Raw genomic sequence first — 25,972 nt, forward strand, 5'->3', positions numbered from 1 at the left:
GCACGCAGGAAGGTCCACAGGCTATGTAGCTAGCCGCCCATTTTTTTTTCTCTCAGCTGAAGAGCACTGTGGATCCGCGGTAATGATGCTGCTTTGGGCATGGGGAAACAAACGAGGTGGATGAAACGGACACGTTTACTTACATCCCATCCATCATCTGAGATAACGAGCTGGCCTGGGTAGCGTAGCCGCGGATGAGGGTGAAGGTGGTTATGGGCGGATTTAACAATCTCACACACACCCTAACCCTGTTCTGGGCGTGCGGCACTGATATTGAAGGATGCTGCTGACACGGAATTGTGAAACGGGATAGTCTTTGCGCGCGATAGAGTGACGGAGGGGGGGGGATGGTGATATGGGTATTTGGGATGGCGTAGATAGAGTAGAGAGCATGTAGAGTGTTCTATGTATATGTTGTGCTGATATGATCTGATGTGATACTGCAATTTTCCGATTAATTGATTGCTTTGGGAATTGTTAGCTGATTGTTAGTAGTAATAGCAGGGAAGCTTCTGTAAATAATTCTGTTCGAATACCTATGCTTCCTTCTCTGGCACGGGAGTGTAACGCGAGATCACAAGTAATCATTCCTCAAGATCACACGTCTCGGTGGTCCCGGGATACCATCAACCCAATTGCTGGAACAATTCCGAACATCTACGGATGTATGTACATGTAGTTAGTTCCCGCTTAGAACACCTCTTCACATCATATCACTCTACAGTTGGTAAAATCACAGCGTCTCACCCCCACAAAAACCGAAACCGAGTGCCCCCTCATGAATCACTCGTTTCCACGACCGGCCACCTCGCCGGTGGTCACCACCCCCATTGGATAGTTGGGCACCCCACTCTCGATCGTGAATCCCATTTTCGGCGAAATCGCCCCCCGAGGCTGGTGTTCGCAACCGAAGAACCGACCAAACCTTTGTGAGTCCAGTCCTTGGTCCTTGATTTTCCCACATCTCCAAGCATCCACAAGCAACAAGAGAGGATCATTGTTTACAAGCAGGTTAAAGCATGCCGGCGGAACGTCGGAACAGAGCCTCACCGGCAAATACTACAGTCTGGGCGGTAGGTCCATACCCGTTTTTTTCCTACTCTACATGTCATAATTCAAAATTGCTATGCTATGCTGTGCAGTAGTAGTAGTGTGGTCTAGCAGAAGAGAAGGCTAACTGTGTTTCCCCAGTGTACAGAATGCAAGGTATGTTTACTACCTTATCTTACCTTACATTACATTAGCTATGAGGTATCCCCAAAGTCGAGTTACCAAGGCTTATTCTCGACCGAACACATAACAGCGTCGAAAAGGAAAGGTATCTATGCAGAACAACCCAACCCTGCCTTCTCTATTTTCTGTTAGCTGACTTGGAGATCTTCAGTGTTCGGGGGAGACACCCTGCGCCTTCTGCCAGAAAGCAAACCGAACATGCACATATGAGGCCAGGCCAGTCCGGCTTCCACTGACCAGGAAGTGAGATTGTTGCTCTCGGCCCACCCCCTCACTACCCCGCATTTCGGGCCCGGGGCAGTGGTTAACGTTGAGTGTGTGTGCCTGCCTTCTAGAAACTTGGACTACCTCCAAGCCCGGTGTGCCAAACTCGAGACGCTTCTCCGGACGCTCGACCCCAGCATCGACATCGACACGCTCCTTTCCAGCCCCGACTGCAACTCTTCCGACGATGGCGACATAGCTGCAGAGCAGTACGGCGATGGTGACCTCGAAGAGATGCTACCCGAGAGCGAGAACGTCTGCGGGTTCGAGTGGCACGAGCGGGAGATCAACGAGCTGTCGGATGGCATGGCCAGTCTCAATGTTGACAGTCGAGACGTTGGGTACCTTGGTGGGTAGCTTTCCTGCCACACCTCTCCCCCAGGGTGCTTGCTAACTCGCAGGTATAACACAGGTACCTCTTCTGGCGCAGCCCTCCTACGGACAGTTCATCGTCTGATTTCTAGACAGAGCGATTCGCCGCAGCCTTTGTTGTTAACGCCTACACCGTCAATTTCGAGGATTGCGCAGAGCCTTACTACAACACTGACGGCGTCGCTCCTGATCGATGCTTATTTCGAACACTATCATCCATCGTACCCGCTTATCCATGAGCCTTCATTCCGGAATACATGCAATAACCTCAACACGCTTCCGCCATCGTCTTCGTTTCGGCTGGTCTATGGAATGGCACTGACGCTTGGTGCATTCACGGCATACGATGGTAGCAACAGTGATGAAATGGATGTCGACATGAGGATCTGGACTGCCGTCCGTGGCGGGCTGTCAATGGCAAGTATTCTTGAGTCGGGCACGCTGGAGCGTGTACAGGCTCTTGCAATGATGGGGCAGTATCTACAGAAGAGGGATCGCCCAAATACGGGGTATAACATGATGGGTACAGCAGTACGGATGGGGTTCGGATTGGGCCTGCATCATGAGGGTTACCGGTGCGTGAGCGAGACATTGGGTCGGGAGCATAGGAGGAGAGTGTGGTGGTTACTGTATATTTTCGATGTCGGCGCGAGTATTACGTTTGGGAGGCCTGCAGTAGTGAGCGACAGGGCCTCAACAAGGATTCCGGTGAATGTGGACGATGCGGTACGTACCCTAGTATTCTCCTATATAGTGGGCTTTCGTTTTAAGGGCCTGTGAATAGGGCCTCTGTGGAAAGATGGTGCACCTATGAGGATTCTGGGTAATCCTTATAGGCCACTACTTTATTCACTTACGCCGGGCTACCTTCTTACTCGTGATGCCGAGGGGTCGATTATGATTTGATATGGCTCTCTGCACTCATCTTAGAACGTAATTGATCTCGGCGTCTCCAGTAATAAGTACCCCCAGCAGGAGACACCCCAAGGCGAAAGTCCCTCTACACACTGTCAAGGATCACTGACTTAACCTGACAAACAGGAACTCACGAGCCCCACATCCCCACTCCCACCTGCAACAAGTGGCATAACGACCTACACCGCGATGATTGCCCACGCCTCACTCGTACGCCTCGCCGCACGAATCCACAGCTACTTGATCTCCCGACAGTACCACAACCAGCTCTCACGCGAGCTGATACACGCCTTCGACACCCAGATCCACACCTGGCACGCCTCGCTCCCACCCTTCTTCACCACCCCCGCCTCCACCGTCCCCGCGTGGTTCCGCGAGCCGCGCGCAGTCGTGCTCTGGAAAGAGCTCAACCTGCGCATGATCATGTACAAGCGCTTCCTGCCGCTGCTACAGAAGGGCAAGCGGCAGCTGCCCGACCGCGACGCGGCAATCTGCATCTCGCTGGCGCTGGAGACCATCGCGAGCGTGCGCGAGTATGTAAAGACCGAGACGCTGCGGCGGGGCGTGGCCTGGTACTGCACGTATTTTGTGTTTCAGGCGGCGCTGGTGCTGGTCATTGCGGTGCTGAAGACGGAGGAGCAGGAGGCGGTGTGGGCGGAGGGGCTGGAGAGCGCGGAGGTGTGTTTGGATGCGGCGAGGGGGTGCCTGGGTGATGGGGCGGGGAGGTGCTTGGATGTGTTGAGGAGGGTGGGGAGGTTGTGGAGTGGTGGGGACGAGGAGGTGGTGTTGGAGGGGAGTGGTAATTTGTTGGTGGGTATGGAGGAGTGGAGTGGTGGCATTGGGGTGGATGGGTTGGGGATTGAGGGGATAGGGGGCTTTGATGCAGCGGGTGCGGTGGGTTTGGAGGGATGGATGAGTATGGCTGATCAGGGTTACGAGGACTTGTTGGATGCGAATCTGTTTACCAGTGATACGTAAGGATGGGTGCGGTTAAGCTGGGCTGGGCTGGGTAGTAGAGCAGATATTGCTCCTTGTGCTGTGTGAGATCTATCGAGTGATTCGCCATGACCCATTTTAATATCCGTAGTTGACATCGTGCCAGTGATATAGAAAGTCCCAAATACTTAAACCTAACTACATACATGGTTCAATTGTAACTAAAAATCTCCCACATTCACAATTTGCATGTCTAAACTAGAGCCGAAATACCACCTGCAATCACCGAAAGTTAATAAGACACCGGCAGGAAGAAAGAAAGAACCATTCAATACATACCATCAACCTTGATATCCGTCCCAGTTATAAACTTCCCAGCATCACTACAAAGCAAGATCACAGCCCCATTCAACTCATCAATGCCCCCGATTCTACCCAACGGCGTCCTCTCAATCCATATTTTCCGATGGTCATTCAGCCCGTCTCCCTCGTTCAGCACAGTATTCATATACCCCGGCGAAATCGAGTTCACCCTGATTCCATAGCGCCCCCACTCCGCCGCTAGGCTCTTGACCATCATTAGCACGCCGGCCTTGGAGACATTATAATTGACCTGGGGCTGCGGGAAGTTCGCTGCGTGGCCGGAGATCGACGCAGTGAGTACTATCGACCCTCCACGGCCACCCGTTTCCATCGCCCTATCCGTCAAGTCAGTCTTATAACTCAAAACCAACTCCACATCGACAGCAGATCAAAGGTCATACTTCGCAACCGCCTGCGCACAAATAAACGACCCCGTCAGATTCACACCCAGTACCCTTTTCCACGCCGCCTGACTCATATCCAGCGCATCCTCACACTTCACCACCCCCGCAAACGCAACCAGTATATCCACGCCCCCCCATAACATCACCATCGCATTGACGGCCGTGGTCACGGCCTCTGCGTTTGTCACGTCGGCTGCGACAAAGGTCGCGGTGCCTGTTGGATAGTTTTTGCGGAGAATTTCTGCTACGGCCTCGCCGACGATGGCGTTTACGTCTAGTATTACGATTACAGCTACACCGTGCTCGAGGAGTGCGCGGGAGGCTTCGAGGCCGAGGCCGCCGGAGCCGCCGGTTACTGGTGGGTGGTCAATGAGGGGTTTGTAGATATAACGGGAAGGTCATAGAATGGGTGGGTGGGGGGGTGAGATATTGGATATGTACATACCAATAGCCACTTTTCCCTTAAGAGAGAAACGTGCTGATGCTGCGCTCTCTCTTTCGCCGGTGTCCTTGTCCTGTGGTTGGAAAGGCGGTGGGGGCGCCGTTGGGCGGGCGAATTCCATTTTTGGGACTGGGGCGGACATTGTGGCTTTGGGACGGTGTGCGGTGGTGGTGGTGAGGATTGTTCGGCGTTCTGGTTATTTGTGGGTTCGGAGATATCGTGGTGGGGCTGGTATGGAGGGGTATGATTGATGCGTATATATATATATACTCATCCTATCCCCATGTATGCATGCGGACGACGGTGCACCGTACTCCGCGGCGAGACCCCGGATGGTCATCTGCAGCATGTGCCCCATCGATCTGATATCTCGCAGTATCAATTGCGGGGTAGATGGTGAGGGAGGTATGTTGTATTGGTCAATTGATCAATTAATCCCCACGTTCTGGCAGGCGTTTGCTTAAAACCGAGAGTATTTGCTCACAATTAGTCGGGTGTGCATGTATGAGCTATGTGCGATTCTATGGGGCGGTAAATGTGTCAAAAGTAATTTTACCAACGGTAGTAAATTATTTTACCACCAGTGGTGAAAATAATATCAGTATTTATACCCTATAATGCTAATTTTTATGATAAAAGCACAGACCTTTTGGCCAAAAGGGGCCATATAATGCCAATATATATGAAAATTGTCCACCGGTGGGGAATCTCACCATCAGTGGCGGTATTTCACCACAGGTGGGAAATTTTCATAAGTTTTGACATTAATGATTGAACATTTACTTATTTAGTATAGCACAGCATAAAGACCGAAACTCAGTGCTTATACTGGTGGAAATGTACTAATGTAGGATAGCATGCAGATACAATGACTGAAATTCAGTGCTTATACCACCGGTGGCAAATAATTTACTACCGTTGGTAAAATTACTTTTGACACATTTACCGCTCCATACGATTCGATATCATAAATTGGAAACTGGACCGAGGATCTTCGACAAGTTGTGTGCTCATTTGTGGAAGATATCAACGATTTGCTCTCCGTAATCGTAAGGAATATATGTGTTGCATAGGGCTAGGCTTGGTGTGTCATGGTATATCACTCGAGTGTCACTTGTTGTTGTTAGCTCATATTACTCGCGTCCAGCTGGCCAGTCCGAAGACATATTACTCGCATCCAGTCCGAAGGCTATGGTGATGTACCAGGCAGCTCCACACCCTATCCAGGTATTATGAATAGCTAGGGAAAACTTCCAAAATCTAGTTCGTGTGAAAATAGGTGGGGCTTGAATACGGCACACACCCGTGGGGGGTATGTGGTGGGGTTGAGAGATATGAGAACCGAGTGCCACTTGGTGAGTATGTTGTTATTTATTGTTTTTGTTCGTTAAGTCGTTTCTTGTGGTAAGTATGTTAAGTTCAGTACATACATGTACATAATAAGACCACGGGTTGCATGTGAGCCTGCCTTTACGTGTACTAGGATTCATTTAGCAGTGTCCGGTATGCGTATATAACGTAGGGAAATGAATGTTTCGTACTGTAGGTCCAGTTAAGCAGATTGAGATCTAAGAATATCTGTAAATATTCAACAACATACGTAGGTAGCTCGGTCGTGTGAAGGGTTCCCACCAGCCCTGTGACGTAACTTTGCTCGTGCCTCTAGAGGGATAGGGGGATCCGCTTTCTGTGATAGTTGAGCAGACCGTGTCGACCTTAAGTAGGCAATAAATAGTAATTAAGGAGTCGATGGAAAGATGGTTGCTTGGGAGTTGAAGAGGGCTGAATATTGATTCTAACATACGTATATGTGTGTGTATACAAAAAGTATATGGTAGGTGTGTTCTTTCCTAATGTAACACAAATCCAAGCCGTCTTACTTATAGCCCCGAGACTTCCAGTTCTGCTACTATGGCCGAGGCCACAGTAAGCCGTGTACTCCAAGCGATCGAGACGAAAAGCGGTAATGGTGAAGGCTGACATGACTTCCCCAACAAGGCTATATTTTTATTATGCAACGGAAATTTACATCGAAAACAGATTGAATAAATCAATGAAGATAAACATACACCCCAATTAGGAGTCATGTATCACTGAAAGTTGAAAAGTTTAAAATCAGTCAAATAATTAATTAATTCTACATGAATCAAGCGTACTTGGTCTAACGGTTATGATTTTCGCTTCCCAAGCGGGAGAACGGGGTTCGACTCCCCGAGTACGCATCATGAAACCTTGTCACCTTTCCGCTTTATCGCGAGGGTGTTCAAGGAAGCATTTTTGCCAATTTTTATTGTATATCCTGGACTGAGATTGGTCGGCAGATGCAGTTCCTGAGATTTTTAGAACGAGGGTGCCTGTGATATTGCTATGTAGTATTGCTGCAATACTTTGGATAGATCGTGCCGCTTTAACCCGGTATTTTCACACAAATATGTAATATTTCTAGATGGTTTCCTTAGATACGGTCACAATGTTAAATTCTTAGACAAGACAAGCATACGTGACGCGTATCAAAGGTGGCATTCAAAGCCTGGTCTCCGCTTTACGAGTCATATTGAAATACAAGTTTGACCCAGACAGATAAAATCCGTATTACTGGTTAAATTGAGCTCATGAGCTGAGATTAGCATAGTCCCAAACTCTGTAACGTGAACCAGTATTCCACGGCTAGATACAAGCATCGAAATATATAGATCGATCCTCCACACAAAGTCAGAACTGAAATATCACGAGACATCACTGGGATTCTGCTTGGGCATGTTCTTCATCCCAATTAACGAGCCAGATATCACACAGGAAGGTCCACGAGCGGCCATGAACGGCTATCTGATCAATATCTCCCGTTCATTAATTGATTCCATCCACTCCAGCCCTTGTGACGAATGGCCGCTAGAATACCACCTCACTCGGAGGGTTGACGTAGAAATAGGAAGGACATGTGCTGTAATCGGTTTCTATACCTCGAATTGGGATTATTCACCGATATATTATGATTAACCGTTTGAATGAGGAGGGTGTTTGAGTGGCCCGGGGAGGCGTCTATACGTAGCTACAAGCTTAGATATACTTGCATCTTCGTTGTTGGTAATAACCGCCGGGGTGATTCATGCGTCACAGTTTCTGTTGTTTAAAGGTTGATGCAGGTCAGCTTTTTCGTTGCATCTGTCAACCTCAGCTTCTGGTTTAAGTGTCTGCGTACCATAAGAGGAGCTTTAAATTGTTACAGTATACCCAAAATTCCCTTTCTGGCGGCGGCGGCGATAGTGTGGCTAATAGACGAGCCAGTTCGAGTCAAATCTATCACTCGCGGTATTATCGGTATAAAGTTTCCGTCCTAAATTCCTGGCAGGCTAAATTTGTCTAATTTAGTGTAACTAATTCATCACAACAGTTAATTCTCAGGTCGAAGATCGTTTGAGTTCCTACCAGAAATCGAGTCGGGGTGGGTTCGCCCTTCGTGAGGGTACGTACGGGTAGGTTGGCGGCAGGCTCAAGCTAGATTTGAGAGCTCAGGCTGGATTTGAGAGCTCTGGCTCGATATTGGCGGATGAGGCGAGCCTCAATTTGAAAATGATGAGCCAACTTGATGTATCTGCATACGGCAGGACCGTGGACCACGCTGGCATTGTGGTACTTGTGGCACTTGTAGTTTAATTCCATCCCTAACCCTTTGCCAAGCATGCCAGGACCGGTACAATTTGGCTTAAACCCATGATCTAGGATATCTTTGAGGATTTGGTGGTTCACTGACTTATAAGTTCTGTTCGTGAATATGAAGGCGGAATTATTGGTATTGCAGGAGCGAGGTAGTTCGCTAACTTCCGGAACCTTCTCTCCGCATTGAACGACTCGGCTACCTAAGGTGATGGTAGGTTCCTATCAATCTAGTCACTCATAGATGAACAATACATCATGCCACGTGAAATTCTAAGTTTTTACATCGATTTCTTTCGAAGTTTTCTATCTATATGTAGTAAAGAGCGTATCTTCTAGCTAATACAAGTATATAATCGAGTGAGCGAAAGTATGTGTAGTCTTAAATACTGTGATAACCTTCAAGGTCCTACTCATATTGCCCCTCCTCATTCTGAGGCCCGCCCTCATTCTGAATTCTGATAACCTCACCATCCTTGCTGGTAATCCTCTGGATCCTCGAGTCTTTTGGGTGGGCGGGGTTCGCGATAGCGACGGCACCGGTACGGATCCTGTTCGAGAGGCCTTCGAGGCTGTCTAGGGCGGGGGCAGGTCTGCACTCTACCGCAAGGGCGACGAGAACGGTGAAGAGAAGAAACTTGGTGACGGCGGTCGTATACATGATGGATAGATTTTCGTTGTGATGGTAAGGACAGGAATAGCGATGATATTAATGTGTGGTGGGGGCGGGGGAAGAGGGGTAGAGGAGTTTCGTTGGGGTGTATACGTGTATGGTTATTGTTGAGTCATCGGTTGTATTTTTATGCATTGTTTGGAAAGAATTACGTCGTTATTAGAGTTTCACTAGTGGTGGATGGGGTTGTAAAGAGAATTCATGTTGGAAATATCATTCCTAATCTGATTGCCAAGACACTAGACCACTTCACGAATGAACCTCTCTGGAGAAAACATCTGCAACTCCGTTTTATTTCAGGGCTCATTAAATGTAGAAGATAATTGGGATTTTTATTTCAGAGATGTTCTAACTTGGGATTCACAGTTGACATGATAACTGACTCACTAACCGAGGTGGGGTTGTGTTACTTTAAATCACGCAATTGTATCATTCCCCATGCATGCCACAATATGCCAGGTCTCGTCAAATCGGACAAATACTGTAAATATGTCTTCAAAGTATAGTTGTATAGTCTATACGATTGATAAAGTAATCTTCTACATGCCATAGAGAAGCCTATTTGAAGTGATATTCACTCATGATCGTGAAACGGGGAGGATACCCAATCACAAAATATCACTCGCAAGGCTTGATAAAGGTATTAGATGACTTGTCACCACCACAACGGTCTACCGATGGGCTGTGAAGTGGGTATATAACCAATAGAAGCGCTGGGATGAACTCGGGTGTATAATGGGTACTTGAACTGCGTTATTGAAACTATAAAACTGGCCTTTTAGGCTCGGTTTGAAGGGGATATTGCTTGGGAGCTGCGCAGGGGAATAATACCAAACAGTCTCTAGAGTAGACCAAGTCAGTATTGATACTAGATGTGGGACTGGTGTAATACGCGGCCCTTTCTCGGGGAAGGGGGTGCATTTAGCGACATGCATGGTGCTCGCATTGACAGAGGCCGCACCATTGCTTACCCAGCCCTCCCCGGGAGAATCTGCTATTCTCTTGGCTTGATTACTACACTTTCTTATTATGACTGTATTTATCTCACACTCTCTCACGCTTTCTCCTAATCTCCTATCCATCCCAAGAGCTGCTCTCTTCATCCTCTTTACGTGTGAAAGCAACTCACTTTCTCTTACAATGATGGTCTATCACCTCATATTTTTTTTTTTTATCTCTCTAAGTTGATTTTCTTTACATTGATTTATTTTCTCTTACCGTAATGGTATCTGTTCACCTGCTGTTTGACAACACCATTCTCTGCGGCTGGTCTGCTGCTCACTTTGAGGGTTTTATCCCTCAGTTGCATCGTGATCCCACGATCAACAAAAGCTTTATCACCACCGGCCTCGGCTGACTGCAACAGAGTTATCAAACTCGCTGCATTGGTCTGCCCCGGGGCCGGGGGCGAGTATTCTTGTAGGGCATATGTACTGCAATCAGGTAAGTCTTCATGACTAGAAACAACTCTCCTCAGCCTGTTCTGCTCACTCACCAGTATTTACCAGCCGAAGAGTTCGGTTTTATCGATAAAGTCGTATCAAAGAGCAAGATATCATCGAGCTTGAAGGATTATATGGCTCAAGGGTTGGGGCTCCAGAGTATAGTCGTCAATACCTCAGTAAGTACAATTAACCCCTCTTTATGAATATCACCTACGAGAATACTAGACTAATAAATATTAAATTACATGTAGTTACTCGCTATATTCTTGTAGGGCATGTGTACTGCACACATTAGGCTCGGGCTGGAGCAGATGACGTTAGAAATGTAAAAAAAGACCTTTCACGCATGAATATTCTCTACGAGGGCATGTTACTAATAAGAACACGGGAACAGATTTCTGCCTTGCTCTTGTAGGGTGAATGTACTGATCCACTATCTCGGTGGTCCATAGCGAGTTATGCTATGAGATCGATATTCCAGATGTAAATTTCCCTTTAGAAATATATCCACCTTGTGAATACTTGTACTAATAAGAGTGTGGGATTAGAACTGGAGAATATTCTTGTGGGGCGAGTGTACTCCACTATCTAGGTGGCCCCTTGCAAGTTATGCACAGAGAAGATCGATATTCCAGATGTAAATTTCCCTCTAGAGATAATATATCTACTCTGTGAGTACTTTTACTGATAAGAATGTGGGATTAGAACTGGAGAATATTCTTGTGGGGCAAGTGTACTCCACTATCTCGGTGGCCCCTTGCGAATTATGCACCGAGAAGATCGATATTCCAGATGTAAATTTCCCTTAGAAATATATCCACCCTGTGAATACTTGTACTAATAAGAGTGTGGGATTAGAACTGGAGAATATTCTTGTGGGGCGAGAGTACTCTACTATCTCGGTGGCCCCTTGCAAATTATGCACCGAGAAGACCGATATTCCAGTTGTAAATTTCCCTTTAGAGATATCCACTCTGTGAATACTTTTGCTGACAAGAATGTGGGATCAGAACTGGAGGATATTCTTGTGGGGCGAGTGTACTTCACTAGGCGAATCCGGTGGCACGAAGTGCTCGAGATCAAGGTATGTATAAGCACACTTCTACGAATATTATTTACCAGAATGTTTTGCTGATGAGATGCGTGCAGCGTGCTACAGATGATATTGAGATCTTGAATTCAGCACTGTTATTTGGCTATGAGGATGAGTGTGGGTCTAGATTTGCACAAGGATGGCATTACGTGTACGTTCGTTTGCTGGTCTCAAGGGACCTGGGACCATTACTTCCATAGGAGTAGGGAGTTTATTTGCTAGTCCCAAGGACCATTACTTCCTTATAATGGTCGGGAGTGTGCTTGCTGGTCCATAGAACGCGTGGAAATCAAACTGCATGTCTTCGTTAATTCTATGGCGTTGACACGATTCGGTATATGTTAAAATATAGTAATCACTAGTTGAACGGATCATGCTAGAACTACAATGGGGGCTGTGGTGTCACTGGGGTTGGTCTATCCTCATTATTTTTCTTAAGCTTATAAATAAATGTATATATATCTGAGAAATTAATATTAACATGTGGAGCAGAAAATTCGAAACAGATTATTCTTGTAGTTTTACAGAGCTAGATCTAAAGCCCTCCACGTTATCTTTCTCTTTCAAACGAAATTAATATAAATCAAAACTAATATTCTTGTGGTACCAGAAGATATTTTCGTTTTGCAGTTTTTGATTTCTTCGTAAATACAATTGAGTGATGTGATTGATTATATAAGGATACAAGTGCAGTGCGGCCGGAGGTCGCACTATACGCATGTAATGAGTAAATGAATCGATTGAAGATTTGTCTATTTAGTGCATGGAGGTTGATTTGTTTTGTCTGTCTTATAATTATCAGATTCGCTAAACCTTCGAAGTGAAATGGTGCTGTCCAATCTATTTACGTTCAGCTCATGCTATTATTGGTCCGAATTGTTAAAACCTCTGGCATGAGTACTTAGCTAATATATATCAGTCCTTCTTTCTCAATAAAGGGCTCACGATCGGGATCGGGTGCTGCTGCGCGGCACACCTACCCTTCCTCGTTAGTATGAGTTCGAATTCTAGGTAAATACGTAGTTCACAAAGAGATTCTGAAGATATATCTGGGAGTTCAAAGTTATATATAATATAATACCCACAATTCTGTCAGCTTGCGCTTTCGATGTCGACTCCCTTCCATCCCTTCCCGGATCGGGAGCAGTTCTTTGTCTATATGTGCTTCTATCTAAGCTGTTGTGGCCAATAGGAATGCTTCGTGATTACAATGAGGAAGCTTATACTATTTAGATAAGTCACCTAGTATGAGAATTGTACCAAGCCAAGAATCCACCCCGGTAAACATCTCGAAATAAAGCAATGAGCATTGTATCGATTACGTCCACTCCTTGGATATTGGCGCTATACTACCTCTATTATATACGAAGGAATTATAAATCAATCAGTCAATCAATTACCCCTGTAATATATCCCCTGTATTTTAATACGACAAAACCGAGTGATTAGCCATGATGCCACCGCCTTATTATAGTTATCGTGTGGAACAGATTATATGAGGAAAGAGCTAGTGGAATGATAGTAACTTTTTCAAAGTGATGGGATAATGACGCGGTGTATAAAGCTGTGACGATAAGTGAGGGGGATAAAACTGGGAGGGAAGGAAGGAGGCTGGATCTCATATTACTACGTTTCTATTCTGCTCAATTGATCAACCTACACAGAAGACTTTCTATACCTGTTATGTGATACAGGTACACCCCCAACAACACAACAAAGTATATATACAAACACATCTACCACCACCGAAAAAGCCTTCTGATATAATATGGCGTCATGGGTAACTACAAGTACCGGCAGGGAATTTCTGGCCAGCCAACTAGGCCGTCAAACTAACCTTCTTTACACCCAAGCACTACCCCCTTCCGCACATCTGGTAACACCTAGATAGTGTTTCGAAAAAAGGGCGACACGCCTGATCCGTATCCTAGAGTGGAGCCACGGCTAGAAGTACCAATGGAAGCATCAAAGCTGGTGCTAATATCGTCTGGCCTGAGTTTTAGTTTTGGTTCAAATTCCGTGAGATCTTGAAGCATTTGAGCACAAACTACCTGGCCCTACACCGGAGATTGAACCTTCCCAGGGTGCGGATCACTTAACGGGAAAAGCTTGATGCTTTCAATGGCCAACCTTCATGTTCGACATGTTCAATCTTTGGTCCTGTCCCTGGAGGTTGGACGTCCGCTATGATGACGTAAAACGGGCTCCTTCGAATTATCGATACATATTATATCCCCTAGCTGAGTATATATTCCAGGGACCCTCACGGCGTGAATTATTGGATTACTGCTATTGTTTCGGGCCTGGATCCATCCTCAACGACAATCAGATGCAGCGTTCATAATTCAGCACACCACAATCTGGTTCCACACCAACCCCCCCGTCCTTTCTCCAAGATTGGGATAGTATGAGATTTGTTTATCCCTCCCCGGTTGGCCGCCGCAGACGTTTGCGTACATACACGGCTATACTTAACGGGCCGGGTACGTCAAGCACGATTAAGCTTAAGCTTTAAATTACAAACTTACGCCAGAGATACATGCAAGTTTATACGAGCTGTAGGATTCCGGACAAGTCTAAACGTTACAAATTCTCAATTGATCGAAGGATCGTACCAATAAACCCTTGTCAACGATAAATGTCAATCACTACTTGTTTTGGGTAGTTGAAGTAGTTGGTTTGATAAGTCCTGTACCTACATACTTTACTCTGGGTACATAACTTAGTTGTCATGCCAAGAAAGCTTATTTTTTCGTGAGTTCCATCTCTTCTTGACAGACATCGTAGGGTGAGGGCGTCGAGACGTGTCGAGAACTTCACCTCTACGACAGATATCCACAACACAGTGTTGGCCCGCCAAGACAGAGCTGAATATCAGCCGGTTATGGCCACTCTCTACACTTCCTTCCCGTGTAGCACAACCGGAAACACCAAGATGAAAGCTCATCGGGACTCTAGATTGTATTGCGCATGTAATCCGTCTTATCAATCAATCGATCCAGCATGGCTTTGCAGTGCAAGAACCCTCCCGCCATAAATTCAGGACGAGAGCCCGACTGCACCGTACCTTAAGCACAGAGGAGGCTTCCTGCCTGCATAACAAAGTCCGGATGTCATGTTTCAGGTATATGGAGAGTTTGTTTGTTGTAAGCCCTTCTCGATGGTGGAGTGGAGTGGAGGAAGTCTGTAACGAGGATGTTGATCTGTTTGCTCCCGATCCCGGGCCAAGCAACGCCAATTATCGATATCTGCAATACCCACTCGATCGACTTCAGATCCGTATCTCCCAATCATCCCAACCGACCTCAACCTGGCCGCCCCCATCGCTCTCCATCTACCCATGCCTTGACCACTATGGTCCAGGGCTCAGCCACCGCCTCCATGGAGCACAGACACCCAATCGAGCATAGCACTGATCCAGAGTCGTACCAGCAGCTCGGCTTGCCCGGTGGTGGGATAGCGAAACGAGTATCCGAGCCAACGGTACCGAGTCCTTTGATGATGCATTGATTGCGGGCTTTGTCAAAGGCAGGTTGTGGAAAGAAGTTAGAATTGGCAATAGAGGAAGGATAGTAGACTATCCGTCCATGGATGATGGAGGTTTGGAAGAGAGTCAAGCGTTTTGATTGCAATCTTGTTTGTCTTTGATCCCCTTTTCTGAGCTTCCCCATACTAATGCCTAGGCAGTTTGATTCCTAACCGAGGGGACGGTACATTTTCAAGACCTAGCCCTATCAGACATTAGGTAGGAGGAAAATGATGTAAAGAGTCGACAACGTTTGTCTCTAGTTCCTGCGCCGGTAAAAACAACCACTTGTGCCTGCGTGCGGCGTGCCTGCATAATCGAGGAACAAAGACTGTCTCACCTAGTCCAGCCACAAAGAAGGAAAGAACAAGCTCTCTCTGCCGCATCGAAATTGTGCCAAGGGCAACGTCTAGCCAGGAACGAACGCCATATTTTGCCGCAACGCGCGCGAAAAGGGATGAAGATACTCTAGTCTGTGTACTCTTCCTACCGCTTTTGTTTGCGTTGTACCTTCCCTCTCCCCCATACATCCGATGGCACAGAACCAGCTCGTGCTAAACGTGGTACAGATAAGATTTTCTCATGGGCATGGAGAAGACAGGGGTGAGCTTATTATGATCTACCGATATTCATTGTACCACGCTGGACGGAGCCGGAAGTGGATAAATATTGCAAACCTCGTGATATTCCATATTCCATAGGAGGAATGGTGAATGCGAATCATTGAGGGAAACGATAAGTTGTAATTCAACAGAGTTTCGGGGGGTTTACAATCTCCCCCTTATGATAATTATGTGTGTGTGTGGGTTTGGGGGGGGGGAGGAGGGTTCGGTACCTTTCTGATGCCCAATTATTCATGTGGCTGACTGGAGATAGGCTAGACACAAGTGGTGGAGGTTTCGTTGGTTTTCTAGCCGCATTACTGGCTGTTATACTCCTGCCAAGATCCGGGACCTGCAGATGTTCTTTCCGGGGGTCGAACCAGTCAGTCAGTTCAGTTGGTAGTAGATTTTGAAGATATATTTAAAGAGAATCTCCCGCCATACCACCACTTTTCTCAACCTCCACCGCATCCTGCAGCGCAGCCAGTCACTCTTTCCTGGCCTCCTTCATTCGTTTCTGACCTACAATATAATAAATATCCCATCTAGGATAGTTCTATCGTTAATATAATATACATATCTCTCTATCTCTAATAAAGATGACCTACAACTCCAAATACTTCCTCAGCTTCGCAGCTCTTGCGTTTGCTACTACCAATGCCCTTATTGTCACCCCGACCGACGACGCAACAGCACTAGCCAATGCCGTCCTCGGCCCCGGTATCACTCTCGTCTCAGCTACCTACAGCGGAGCCTCCGGTAGCTCCGGCACCTATACCGATGGGCCGCTGGGTATCCGCGACTCCATCGTTATGACCTCAGGTAATGCAATCGACACCGTCCCTGGGCCCGGTACCAGCGAAGAACTATCCAAAGACCGTAACACCGCCGGTAGTGCGCTCTGCCAGTCCCTCAACGGCGGCGTACAAACGTATGATGCTGCGGTGCTCAGCATGGACGTCATCCTCGAAACCGGCTATGCAGGCTTCTTCTCAGAGTTCGTCTTTGCCAGCGAGGAGTACCCCGAGTGGGTGGGTAGCGACTTCAATGATGTGTTTGGCATCTGGATCGACGGTAAGCAGATTGCGGTGGACTCGACTGGTGCCCCCGTCACGATCAATGGGGGCTTCTTCTCGAGTGCGGATGTGGTGACGCCGCCGGCTTCGGGGTCGAGCTTTGATGGATCTACGCCGTTGCTGAGGGCGGGTGGGTCGGTGATAGCTCCGGGCGCTCACACCATTCAAGTGGCTATCTGTGATACGGCAGATTCGCTCTTGGATAGCTCTGTCTTTTTGGCCCTGGGGGCTTGCACGGATGCGGAGAACTGCAAGACCGGGGCTGTTAAGGCCCCGCCGGTAACATCGACCTCTACAACTTCAACTTCTACGACGTCGATGAGTGTGATATCAAACACTACTATCGTTGCCCCAGTCACGACAGTCCCTGCCAACACGAGCACTGTCGTTGTGCTTCCCACCACCAGCTCTATTATCCCGACAACCAACGTTACGCTCCCCGAGGTTACAAGCACCACTGTCACCGCTGTCCTGCCCATCGGCACAAACCCCACCGCTCCAATTGTCACGGGTCCCATCAGCTCCGTGCACACATCCAGCGTGACCGCCCCATACGGTAACAGCACTGTCATTGTTGCCCCAACCAACACTGGAAGCAGCGTCATCACCGCCGCCCCATTGCCCACCGACGATGAGGAAGCCCCATGCGTGACCTACACTTCCTACATCACCAAGACCTTCACCAAGTGTGACCAGACCGCCTGCCACGCCACCACTACCGTCAAGCCCACGGTCGTCACCTCAACTCTGCACTTGACTGTCTACACACCTTGCTCGACTGTCACCGTCAGCAAGTGCGCGGGTGCGGAATGTGTAACTTACACCAACACTGTCACGTACCCGGCGGTCACTGGATACCCCCCAGTCCCGACCTTTGAGGCCCCTGCCGTCTCGACCGTGACTCCTGTCTCTGCTTGCACTCCGGGTGTGAACTGCCCCCACGTCCACCCCGCTTCCTCTTCCGGTGTTGCTGTTCCATCCGCTCCAGTTGTCGGTGCACCAGGCGCTCCCGCTTCATCTGCTGGCGTTGCTACCCCATCTGCTCCCGTTGCCTGTGGTATTAACTGCCCCCACGGCCACCCCACCTCTTCTGAAGGTGTTGCTGTCCCATCTGCTCCTGCTACTGGCGCACCAGGCGCCCCGGCTACATCTGCTGGCGTCGCTGTTCCATCTGCTCCAGGTGCCCCGGCTTCATCTGCTGGCGTTGCTGTTCCATCCGCCCCATCTGCCTGCACTCCTGGTGTTAACTGCCCTCACGGTCACCCCGCCTCTTCTGAGGGTGTTGCTGTCCCATCTGCTCCTGCTACTGGCGCACCAGGTGCCCCGGCTACATCTGCTGGTGTCGCTGTTCCGTCTGCTCCAGGTGCTCCGGTTTCCTCTGCTGGTGTTGCTGTTCCATCCGCTCCATCTGCATGCACTCCCGGTGTCGACTGCGCTCACCCGGCTTCTGTCACCGGAGGCCCAGTAGTCTCCCCCGTGGCAGTTCCCGCCGTCCACAACACCACCGTCTCCGCTGTCAACAGCACTACCTCAACCAGCTCTTCTACCACCTCCCACAGCACCTCCCACAGCACCACCTCCACCATCTCAACCAAGACTACAGCGCACCCAGTGAAGCCCACCGCGACACCTGCCGGAGCCCTCTTTGAGGGTGCCGCGAACAGGGTCCATGGTGCCGCCGGTGTGATGGTTGGATTGATGGTTGCCGGTTTCGTGGCTCTCTTGTAGAGTAGTGTAGTTTAGTGTAGTCTGCTAGTGGTTTTTGTTTTGTTTATTCGTCTATTGGCGTAATGTTTGATGGTGATGTGTTTTTTGGTTTTGGCTTTTGGGTTGAGGAGGGATTTGAGGGGAGGAGGGGAGGGGAGGGTGGTATATGATTTAATTATTATGGCCCGAGGAGGGGCAGGGTTCTTGAATAAATATTTATTTTTGCTTTTTTCGAACATTTTGAACCTTTTGACTTTGAGTTTAATTTGACTTTTGAGGAGTGAGTGGAGGCTTAAAGTCGGAATAATAAAGAATATTTTAATTTGCAAACGAATGTGTTACTCATAACTCTATAGAAATATCCATAACCCCCGTGACTACTACTATATCTAGAACCGCCAGAGATAAAATCTACGAAAAGCATATTCTAGAAAACATCGTCACATGACCGAGTGATACCTCGTGACCAATATTTCAAACCTAGGTTCCAGACAGAGGGAGCCCGAGACGGGCCAATATAATCTCGGGAGTTTGCGATGAGTTCTAAATAGCTATCTATCTAAATCTTCAGACATTATATGATCCTTACATGTACAACGGAAACTCTGCGTAATGACAGGCTCGGCAAAAAGTCGCCAGAGAGCCCAATGCATGCCCCCACCGCATGCGCAGAAAACGTCAGTATTGGTTATTTACTTTGATCTGAGCTGGCGAGTAAGCTTCTTGAGCCTAGAATATGGACAGGAGTTAAGCGTTAGCATGGGTTTTGTACGTTGCATGGGCTTTAGTGCGCGGCCGGGGTTTTGTTTGCTTCGAGGGTTTGTATATCGGACTATTTATAGTGATAGGCGCGAGACAAAACAAGACAAGACTTACCTTCACCTCGCCTCGTCTTGCATCTTGGAATGTGGTTAAAGAGATCTGGAGTAGGTATTGCGCAAAGTCTCGAGACTGTATAAAATCCGAATAGATTTAGGGTTAGGGTTTACACATTCTTTAATTGACCTATGTACGTATGTACATTGCAGGTATTAGATCCGCCGCCTCTCGAGACTGTCTAAAGATAGTTTTGAGAGATCTCATCCGCCTATGGGGCTCATCTTCACTTGTATCGTCCGAAAAAACGAAGTCTCGGGACTTTGTGTCCTGTACCCCATCACGAACTGTTTTCCGTGGCTGTTTTAATTGGAAGAGGCTAGTATGTATGTTTTGGGTGTGTGTATAGAGCTATCTATGGTCTTCTGATAGTTCTGTCTGGGATAAGACTTTATCTCCGCTGGCTTTATTTTGTGAGTCCGGGATGTATTGCGAGTGATAGTCCATGATCTAAATTAGTCGCAGTGTCCCAGGCAGGAAGCAATATCGGAAAATGAGTTGTTGTGGGAGTGTAGTTTACTTGATACGTTAAGGGTTTTTAATGATTCCTGATCTGGGATTAGTGATTAGTTCGCGGCGGCGTGTGGCATGCGCAGCTGGTACATGGTGCCTTTGGGTGTGGACTTGTTTTGTGACTGCTGTGAGTATTTTTTTTTTTTTTTTTTTTTGTTTAATTCATTAATTGTATGCAGCCCGTAGTAGTCTATGACAATATCACACTACCCCGGAACTTCCCAATCACTTCCTCCACCTCTCACAACACGAACCAAAATAAAACAAAACAAAACACAAATAACAAAACAAACCCAACTCTCAAGCTAGTAACTTATAACATAAGGAAAGTAACTTCTGAACAATTTATAATTTCACGGGCTGTCCTGCAGACCGCCCCAGCCCATTTCCATTTCTCTGGCTTCTTCTTCTCTGTCTTCGTCTCTCCCTCCTCTGCCATGTCGCCATTTCGTAAATTGCTTCCAAATTACTGCTGTGAGTACGTGTTGATGGTGGGCGTTAATTGGTGGCGGAGAGAGAAGGTGGCGATGGGGGGAGAGGCTTCTCTATGGCGGATACAGTTATCCAGGGAAGTTGGGTAGCTAGATATATTTAGGGATATGTATTTCAAAGCCTTGGACGGTGTTGATCTTCACTGCATACAATTAATGAAGTAATCAATCAATCAATCAATCAATCAATTGATCATATCTTCACTGCGGAATTTGGACTACAGTAATTTAGGCTACGGTTTTAATATCCTTGGCAAATTTAACAAGTTTTCGATGGCCCTGGCCTGGGCCCAAACCGGTAGAAGATAGCAGATATAGCTAGATATCGAACGAAACCCATGATAACCATCCACCCATCCACCCGTCCAACCACCAGACGAGCACTATGAATGCAAAGTAAGCGGGAGTAGCGACTCCGCTGCCCCGTATACTCATGATCGATCTGCAGGAGAAACGCTATCTAGCCGGGGGTCGGGTATCCCCTATCTTGAAGACCTCGAGGGGGATTGTACGGTAGCCATACATCTATTCATAGGTGTTTGAACATCCCCAGCTCCCCCCACCCCCACCTCCTCCTGTGGACACAGGTAAGAATCTGCCTTATACCCTTGACACCATGGCTATATAGAGGTTATATCACGCGGAGGAGATGGGTATACAACACGTTACATTCCCTACGGGGCAGTATTTGGCCTGTTTCATGTCCCAGCCGGGTGCTTACTTCGGTTTGTCGTTCCGCTGAGGTTGAGCAGGATGGATCGACTGGGCAAGAGGGACCGACCGGACAAGAGGGACTGAGATGTGATGCTGTGAAAGGCTCCCATATATATTAGGATGCATTCGGGTGTTAGTCGAAGCGAAACCGGCTCTGAAGCGGTAGACTGTGGTTGGTTAATGATTGGCTTATGTCTCTTGGGGGCGGTGCTACCTGAGCGAATCACATTTTACACGCGTACGGAGTGGTGTTGAACCCCTTTCGTGCCACGGATGCTTAGTTCTGTCTCTGGGTCGGTTTGGGAGATGTGGGGGTTAGTTGAAGAGGGTTTGTGTGAAATGGTATAGCTGGTATGGTATAGATGTGTTGATAATGATGATGTTTTAGTTGACTCTCCATTCGAGAGGCATTAATGCCAGTCGAGGTGAAACTGTTGTTTGCGACAACTCATTGCTTGTTGTTGATTTGTCAACGTTTCATTCTGTAGTTTAGATGTGGCCTTATACTAAAGCTATATCTGTACTTTTGTCTGTAGAGAAAGCTGACCTCTAAACTGTAACTATAAGTTCAGGGATAGCTTTCTCCCCCTAGAGTTTCTTTGTTTCAATTCATACGTTCTTACACACGATTGACTTTGTCCATAGGCTCTCACCTGCTTTAGATCTATAGATCTCAGTCACAATAAAAGGAACTGGACTAAACTGGACTGAAGTGGCCCTGCCCGAATGAAGCTGGCGGGAAAGTATTGGGGGATCCTGTGGGGGTTGATTGATGGATCAATTTATCTTCTCTGCGCCGCCTAACAGCTTTCAAAGCGCTGGAATACAATAAGAAGGAGCGACGTATGTGGCCGCGGGTACCTTCAAGGATATAAGTCATGCGCCTTGCCTGGTATACGTATGAGATTGATAATATTGGGGTTGACATTGGGGGTTGATCAATTGATTGTTCCAGAAATGATCCCAGGGATGAGGCGGAGTACGAATCTTTCCCATACTTGCTCCTGCCACAATAGACGATAACGTGCTGAGATATTTAGAGTTCAGAAATACCCGCCTCGTCAATTCCCAAAGTCAAACAGAATAGGTAATACTACGGGGTTTACTGGCGAGTGATATCCCATGATTCCACCAAACTGCGTGCTAAACATATCGAGCCAGTCATTCTCCAGCGCCGCCTTTGGTTCATTACCTGACACCGAAAGGGAACTTTCACTGTCTTACAAACTCTTCCTCCTCTGCAATGAGGCTCACATAATACCGTGTCACATCGACTGTGGCTGAAATAAGGCTCTCTCGCTTTCTCTCTCACGAACCCCAATCCCATCATCTTCTTCTTCACAGGGTTAAAGCATGTCCTATGAACTCTATGTATGTTACAATCGATTAAGGTGGCCGCTTAAGCTTTCACCCCTGTACAGGGACATCCTGGATAGGGATACTATATCGGCGATCCGGGCTCCGGAATAACGTTACCACGCACACTCGCCTATCCTACCAATCACGCATGTTCCAGGTCCCAAAAAGTAGCGATTGCTTTTTCTGTGTCGGAGGCTCCGAATAACCATCCAACGTGGGGAGAGGACGAAAGAAAAAAATCGAAAAGGAAAAAAATACTGCCTTGGAGTGCAAATGCACCCAGTGCAAAAGTGCGATGGGGATTATTTTCCCTCATCGTCGTTTACGGCCGCCCAATCGCTGGCCAGGAGAAAAAGACGTTGCACCGGGGCTGGGCAACTGTGCTCGGCGGAGAGTAAGGCCGAGTCTTGGCAGGTCATCGGAAAATTACTATTATGGGAAGCATCTATATGTAAGCGTATGTCTACGCACAGGCCAGGGTTCTGAAAAGAGTATGTAGTTGCAACGCTAGCGAGCTTGTAGAGAATTTATTACGTAGGTGTCGTCATGGGATATCGTATGAGGGTACCGAAAGTAAGCTTCTTTTTCTTTGGGAGTATCTACATGCATTCCTTGCATTCCTCTTCTTCTTCTATACATATTCCACACAGCAGTCCTGAGTGACTCAACAGCCGGGAAGACCGCCCGTTTCACAAAGCCACCGCTGTAGTACCACCTGCTCTCAAGAACAATTGACCGTATGTGCTATCCCCCCCCTCCCCCCCAAAAAAAAACAAAAGAAAAAAAATCTGCAGGGCTTGCTTGCAATGGTCAGGATGATGTTATCTGATAGCTGTTTCGAGTACGTCTAGCAGGGTGCGGGTACGGGTGCTCTTCCTAAGTTCCTACGCTGCCCGTACGTGCCTCTGAGTAATCGTTCTCAAGTGTATGGATGGATATGAAAATACTCCCAATCAACTAGCAACAACCTCAAAGAGGAAAGCAGAAAGGTGCACCTCATCAGCAAGGCGTCGTTGTCGTCGTCTGCCAGCCAGAATAGAAACAGGGCCACAAAGATAATGCCACAGGATAGATGAACAGTTGATCGAACATGTATTCGAAAGAGGCTGCGCTGTATGTGTAACCTGCAGTACGTACTACAATCCCTCACCACTACCACCGCCCCCCCCCCCCCCCCTTTCCCCCTCAACCCCAATGCGATAACTACGGCTAGTTTGTTAACCCCATGTCCACCAGGAAGCGAGCGAGAGCTTCGCCCAGTAAATTGGGCATGTCAAACAACATGCACTTTTCCCCTCCCCTCCCTGGCACAACATCCCCGCCAGCAAATAAGCATACAGCGGGCAGCCAGAAAGAAAAAAAAAGAAAACCACCAAGGTTGTGGTGTGTGCATGTATGTACCTACTATGGACGCGTCATACAATTTCCCGGGGTACTGCTGGGTTTCGTATTCACGAAACCTTATTATAGGTGGTCAAAGGAGGAGCCTTGGCTGGGGTTCTGGAGCCCGGATTTTCAGGTGGAACACTGCCCGATTGGAGGCGAGGAAGGGAAGCGACGGTGATACATAAAGAGCTTGGAGGAATCTACTTTGGTTCCGAAGTACTCAGAGTCGATAAATAATCACATCACAAGCTTCTTCTTCTTGCAATTATAAGAGGCTCCCAGCTTAATTAGTCACTTGGACTTTTATATATATATACACCGCAATCCCTCAAGATCAAGAGCTACAACCACCAGTCTTGATATCCGCCCTCAACATGTCGCACACTAGCCTGAACGGCACGACCATAGATCCAAAGGACTGCACGTTCGAGACCTGCTCGATCGAGGACTCATACTTCGACTACCGGCCCTCACTCGCGCTCAACAGCCTGCTCCTTGCGCTGTTTGGGCTCTCCGCGGTGCTGTACCTCATCCAGGGCATCCGCTACAAGACATGGAGCTTCCTCGCTGTGATGCTGCTGGGAAATATTGGGGAGATCATTGGCTATGGTGGGCGAATCTGGGGATATAATAATCCTTTTACAATGGACCCCGTAAGTAGCACATACTACACTATATATCTCTAACGATATTGAATATCCAATACTAACGTACCCACCAGTTCTTGATCCAAATCTGCTGCCTCACCTTCGCACCCGCCTTCCTGGCCGCTGGCATCTACCTCTGCCTCTCCCGGATGTAAGCATTTCTCTCTTCTCCCTTCTGTTCACCAGACTACAATACTAACCCCCCACTCCAGAGTCATCATCTTCGGCGCCGACATCTCCCGCATCCCCCCCAAAGCCTACACCTGGCTCTTCGTCAGCTGCGATTTCATCTCCCTCGTCCTGCAAGCCGCCGGCGGCGGCATCGCCTCAGTGACCTCGCAAGACGGCAAGTCCCCCACCCTCGGCACAAACATCATGATCACTGGCCTGGCCTTCCAGGTGTTCACACTGGCGCTCTTCATGCTCCTGTGCGCCGAGTACGCGCTGCGCGTGGTGCGGCGCCAGGGCAGCCTCGACCCCACTCACGCGAAGCTCCGGGCCAGCCGTAAGTTCCGCGGCTTCTTGTGCGCGCTGGCGCTGAGTACGACATTCATCATGATTAGGAGCGTGTATCGGGTGATTGAGATGGCGCAGGGTTGGAGCGGCGCGCTGATGGCGGATGAGACGCTGTTCTTTATATTGGAGGGGGTCATGGTGGTGTGTGCGGTGGGGGCGCTGAATGTGTTCCATCCGGGGTGGTGTTTTGGGGAGGGGTATAGGGTTACGGAGAAGAGCGCGGAGGAGGAGTCGATTTGAGTGGGTGTTAGAGTAGTGGGTGGGACTTGAGGTTTTGGTTTTGGGTTGGGGTAATGGGATTTTTGATGATGGTGATGGTCGGTGATCGGGATTATAGATTTCATCATCTTTTTTCTTTTTCTCTTTTTTATTTCCTCTTTTTCATATTCTGTTTTTCATTTTGTCTCTTTTCATCTCATATTTTCTGGCGTTATTGTCACCATTCAAAAACCATCCATCCATCCCATTTGTCACTTCCTTTGCCCTACCTCTCCGTATTCCTACATTTTTTTTCATTTCTCAGTGTATAGAAAAAAACGCAACATGTACCTGTACTTAGATTTTAGCCATCCAATCCACAACTAATACACTGACCACCCGTCCCTTCGCCCGTCCCTCCGCCCATCCATCCATCCATCAAGTTTAGAGCCAATGATTACAAACCCCCAAAACCCCTTCGGCCCGCGCGCCACGTATAAAAACACCGGGCCCCCGGCGGCCGACGAAAAGTATTAGTTATACGCAGGGCCAGCCCCCACGGGGCTG

The 25,972-nt window shown here is 48.0% G+C and overlaps 5 protein-coding genes across 5 annotated transcripts; 3 read left to right on the forward strand and 2 right to left on the reverse strand.

The window, feature by feature from the left end:
• Positions 1–1,019: 1,019 nt before the first annotated feature.
• Positions 1,020–3,762, forward strand: H6S33_006295 (uncharacterized protein; the record flags this gene model as incomplete). Its single annotated transcript, XM_044837980.1, has 7 exons — positions 1,020–1,073; positions 1,192–1,206; positions 1,304–1,318; positions 1,385–1,476; positions 1,569–1,846; positions 1,910–2,595; positions 2,911–3,762. 7 exons carry the CDS (start codon positions 1,020–1,022, stop codon positions 3,760–3,762), a joined length of 1,992 nt encoding a protein of 663 aa, XP_044689822.1.
• Positions 3,763–3,973: 211 nt separating this feature from the next.
• On the reverse strand, positions 3,974–5,071 carry H6S33_006296 (uncharacterized protein; the record flags this gene model as incomplete). Its single annotated transcript, XM_044837981.1, has 4 exons — positions 3,974–3,996; positions 4,060–4,418; positions 4,485–4,842; positions 4,933–5,071. The coding sequence occupies 4 exons, from the start codon at positions 5,069–5,071 to the stop codon at positions 3,974–3,976; spliced, it is 879 nt and encodes a 292-aa protein (XP_044689823.1).
• A 3,921-nt stretch (positions 5,072–8,992) lies between these two features.
• On the reverse strand, positions 8,993–9,244 carry H6S33_006297 (uncharacterized protein; the record flags this gene model as incomplete). The annotated part of the gene is made up of 1 exon (XM_044837982.1): positions 8,993–9,244. The coding sequence occupies one exon, from the start codon at positions 9,242–9,244 to the stop codon at positions 8,993–8,995; it is 252 nt and encodes an 83-aa protein (XP_044689824.1).
• A 7,277-nt stretch (positions 9,245–16,521) lies between these two features.
• On the forward strand, positions 16,522–18,726 carry H6S33_006298 (uncharacterized protein; the record flags this gene model as incomplete). The annotated part of the gene is made up of 1 exon (XM_044837983.1): positions 16,522–18,726. The coding sequence occupies one exon, from the start codon at positions 16,522–16,524 to the stop codon at positions 18,724–18,726; it is 2,205 nt and encodes a 734-aa protein (XP_044689825.1).
• Positions 18,727–24,418: 5,692 nt separating this feature from the next.
• Positions 24,419–25,447, forward strand: H6S33_006299 (uncharacterized protein; the record flags this gene model as incomplete). The annotated part of the gene is made up of 3 exons (XM_044837984.1): positions 24,419–24,697; positions 24,766–24,842; positions 24,904–25,447. 3 exons carry the CDS (start codon positions 24,419–24,421, stop codon positions 25,445–25,447), a joined length of 900 nt encoding a protein of 299 aa, XP_044689826.1.
• Positions 25,448–25,972: the final 525 nt, after the last annotated feature.

The sequence above is a fragment of the Morchella sextelata genome (genome assembly GCF_020137385.1).
Source record: "Morchella sextelata strain SCLS chromosome Unknown scls_20, whole genome shotgun sequence".
In the NCBI taxonomy this organism is placed as follows: domain Eukaryota; kingdom Fungi; phylum Ascomycota; class Pezizomycetes; order Pezizales; family Morchellaceae; genus Morchella; species Morchella sextelata.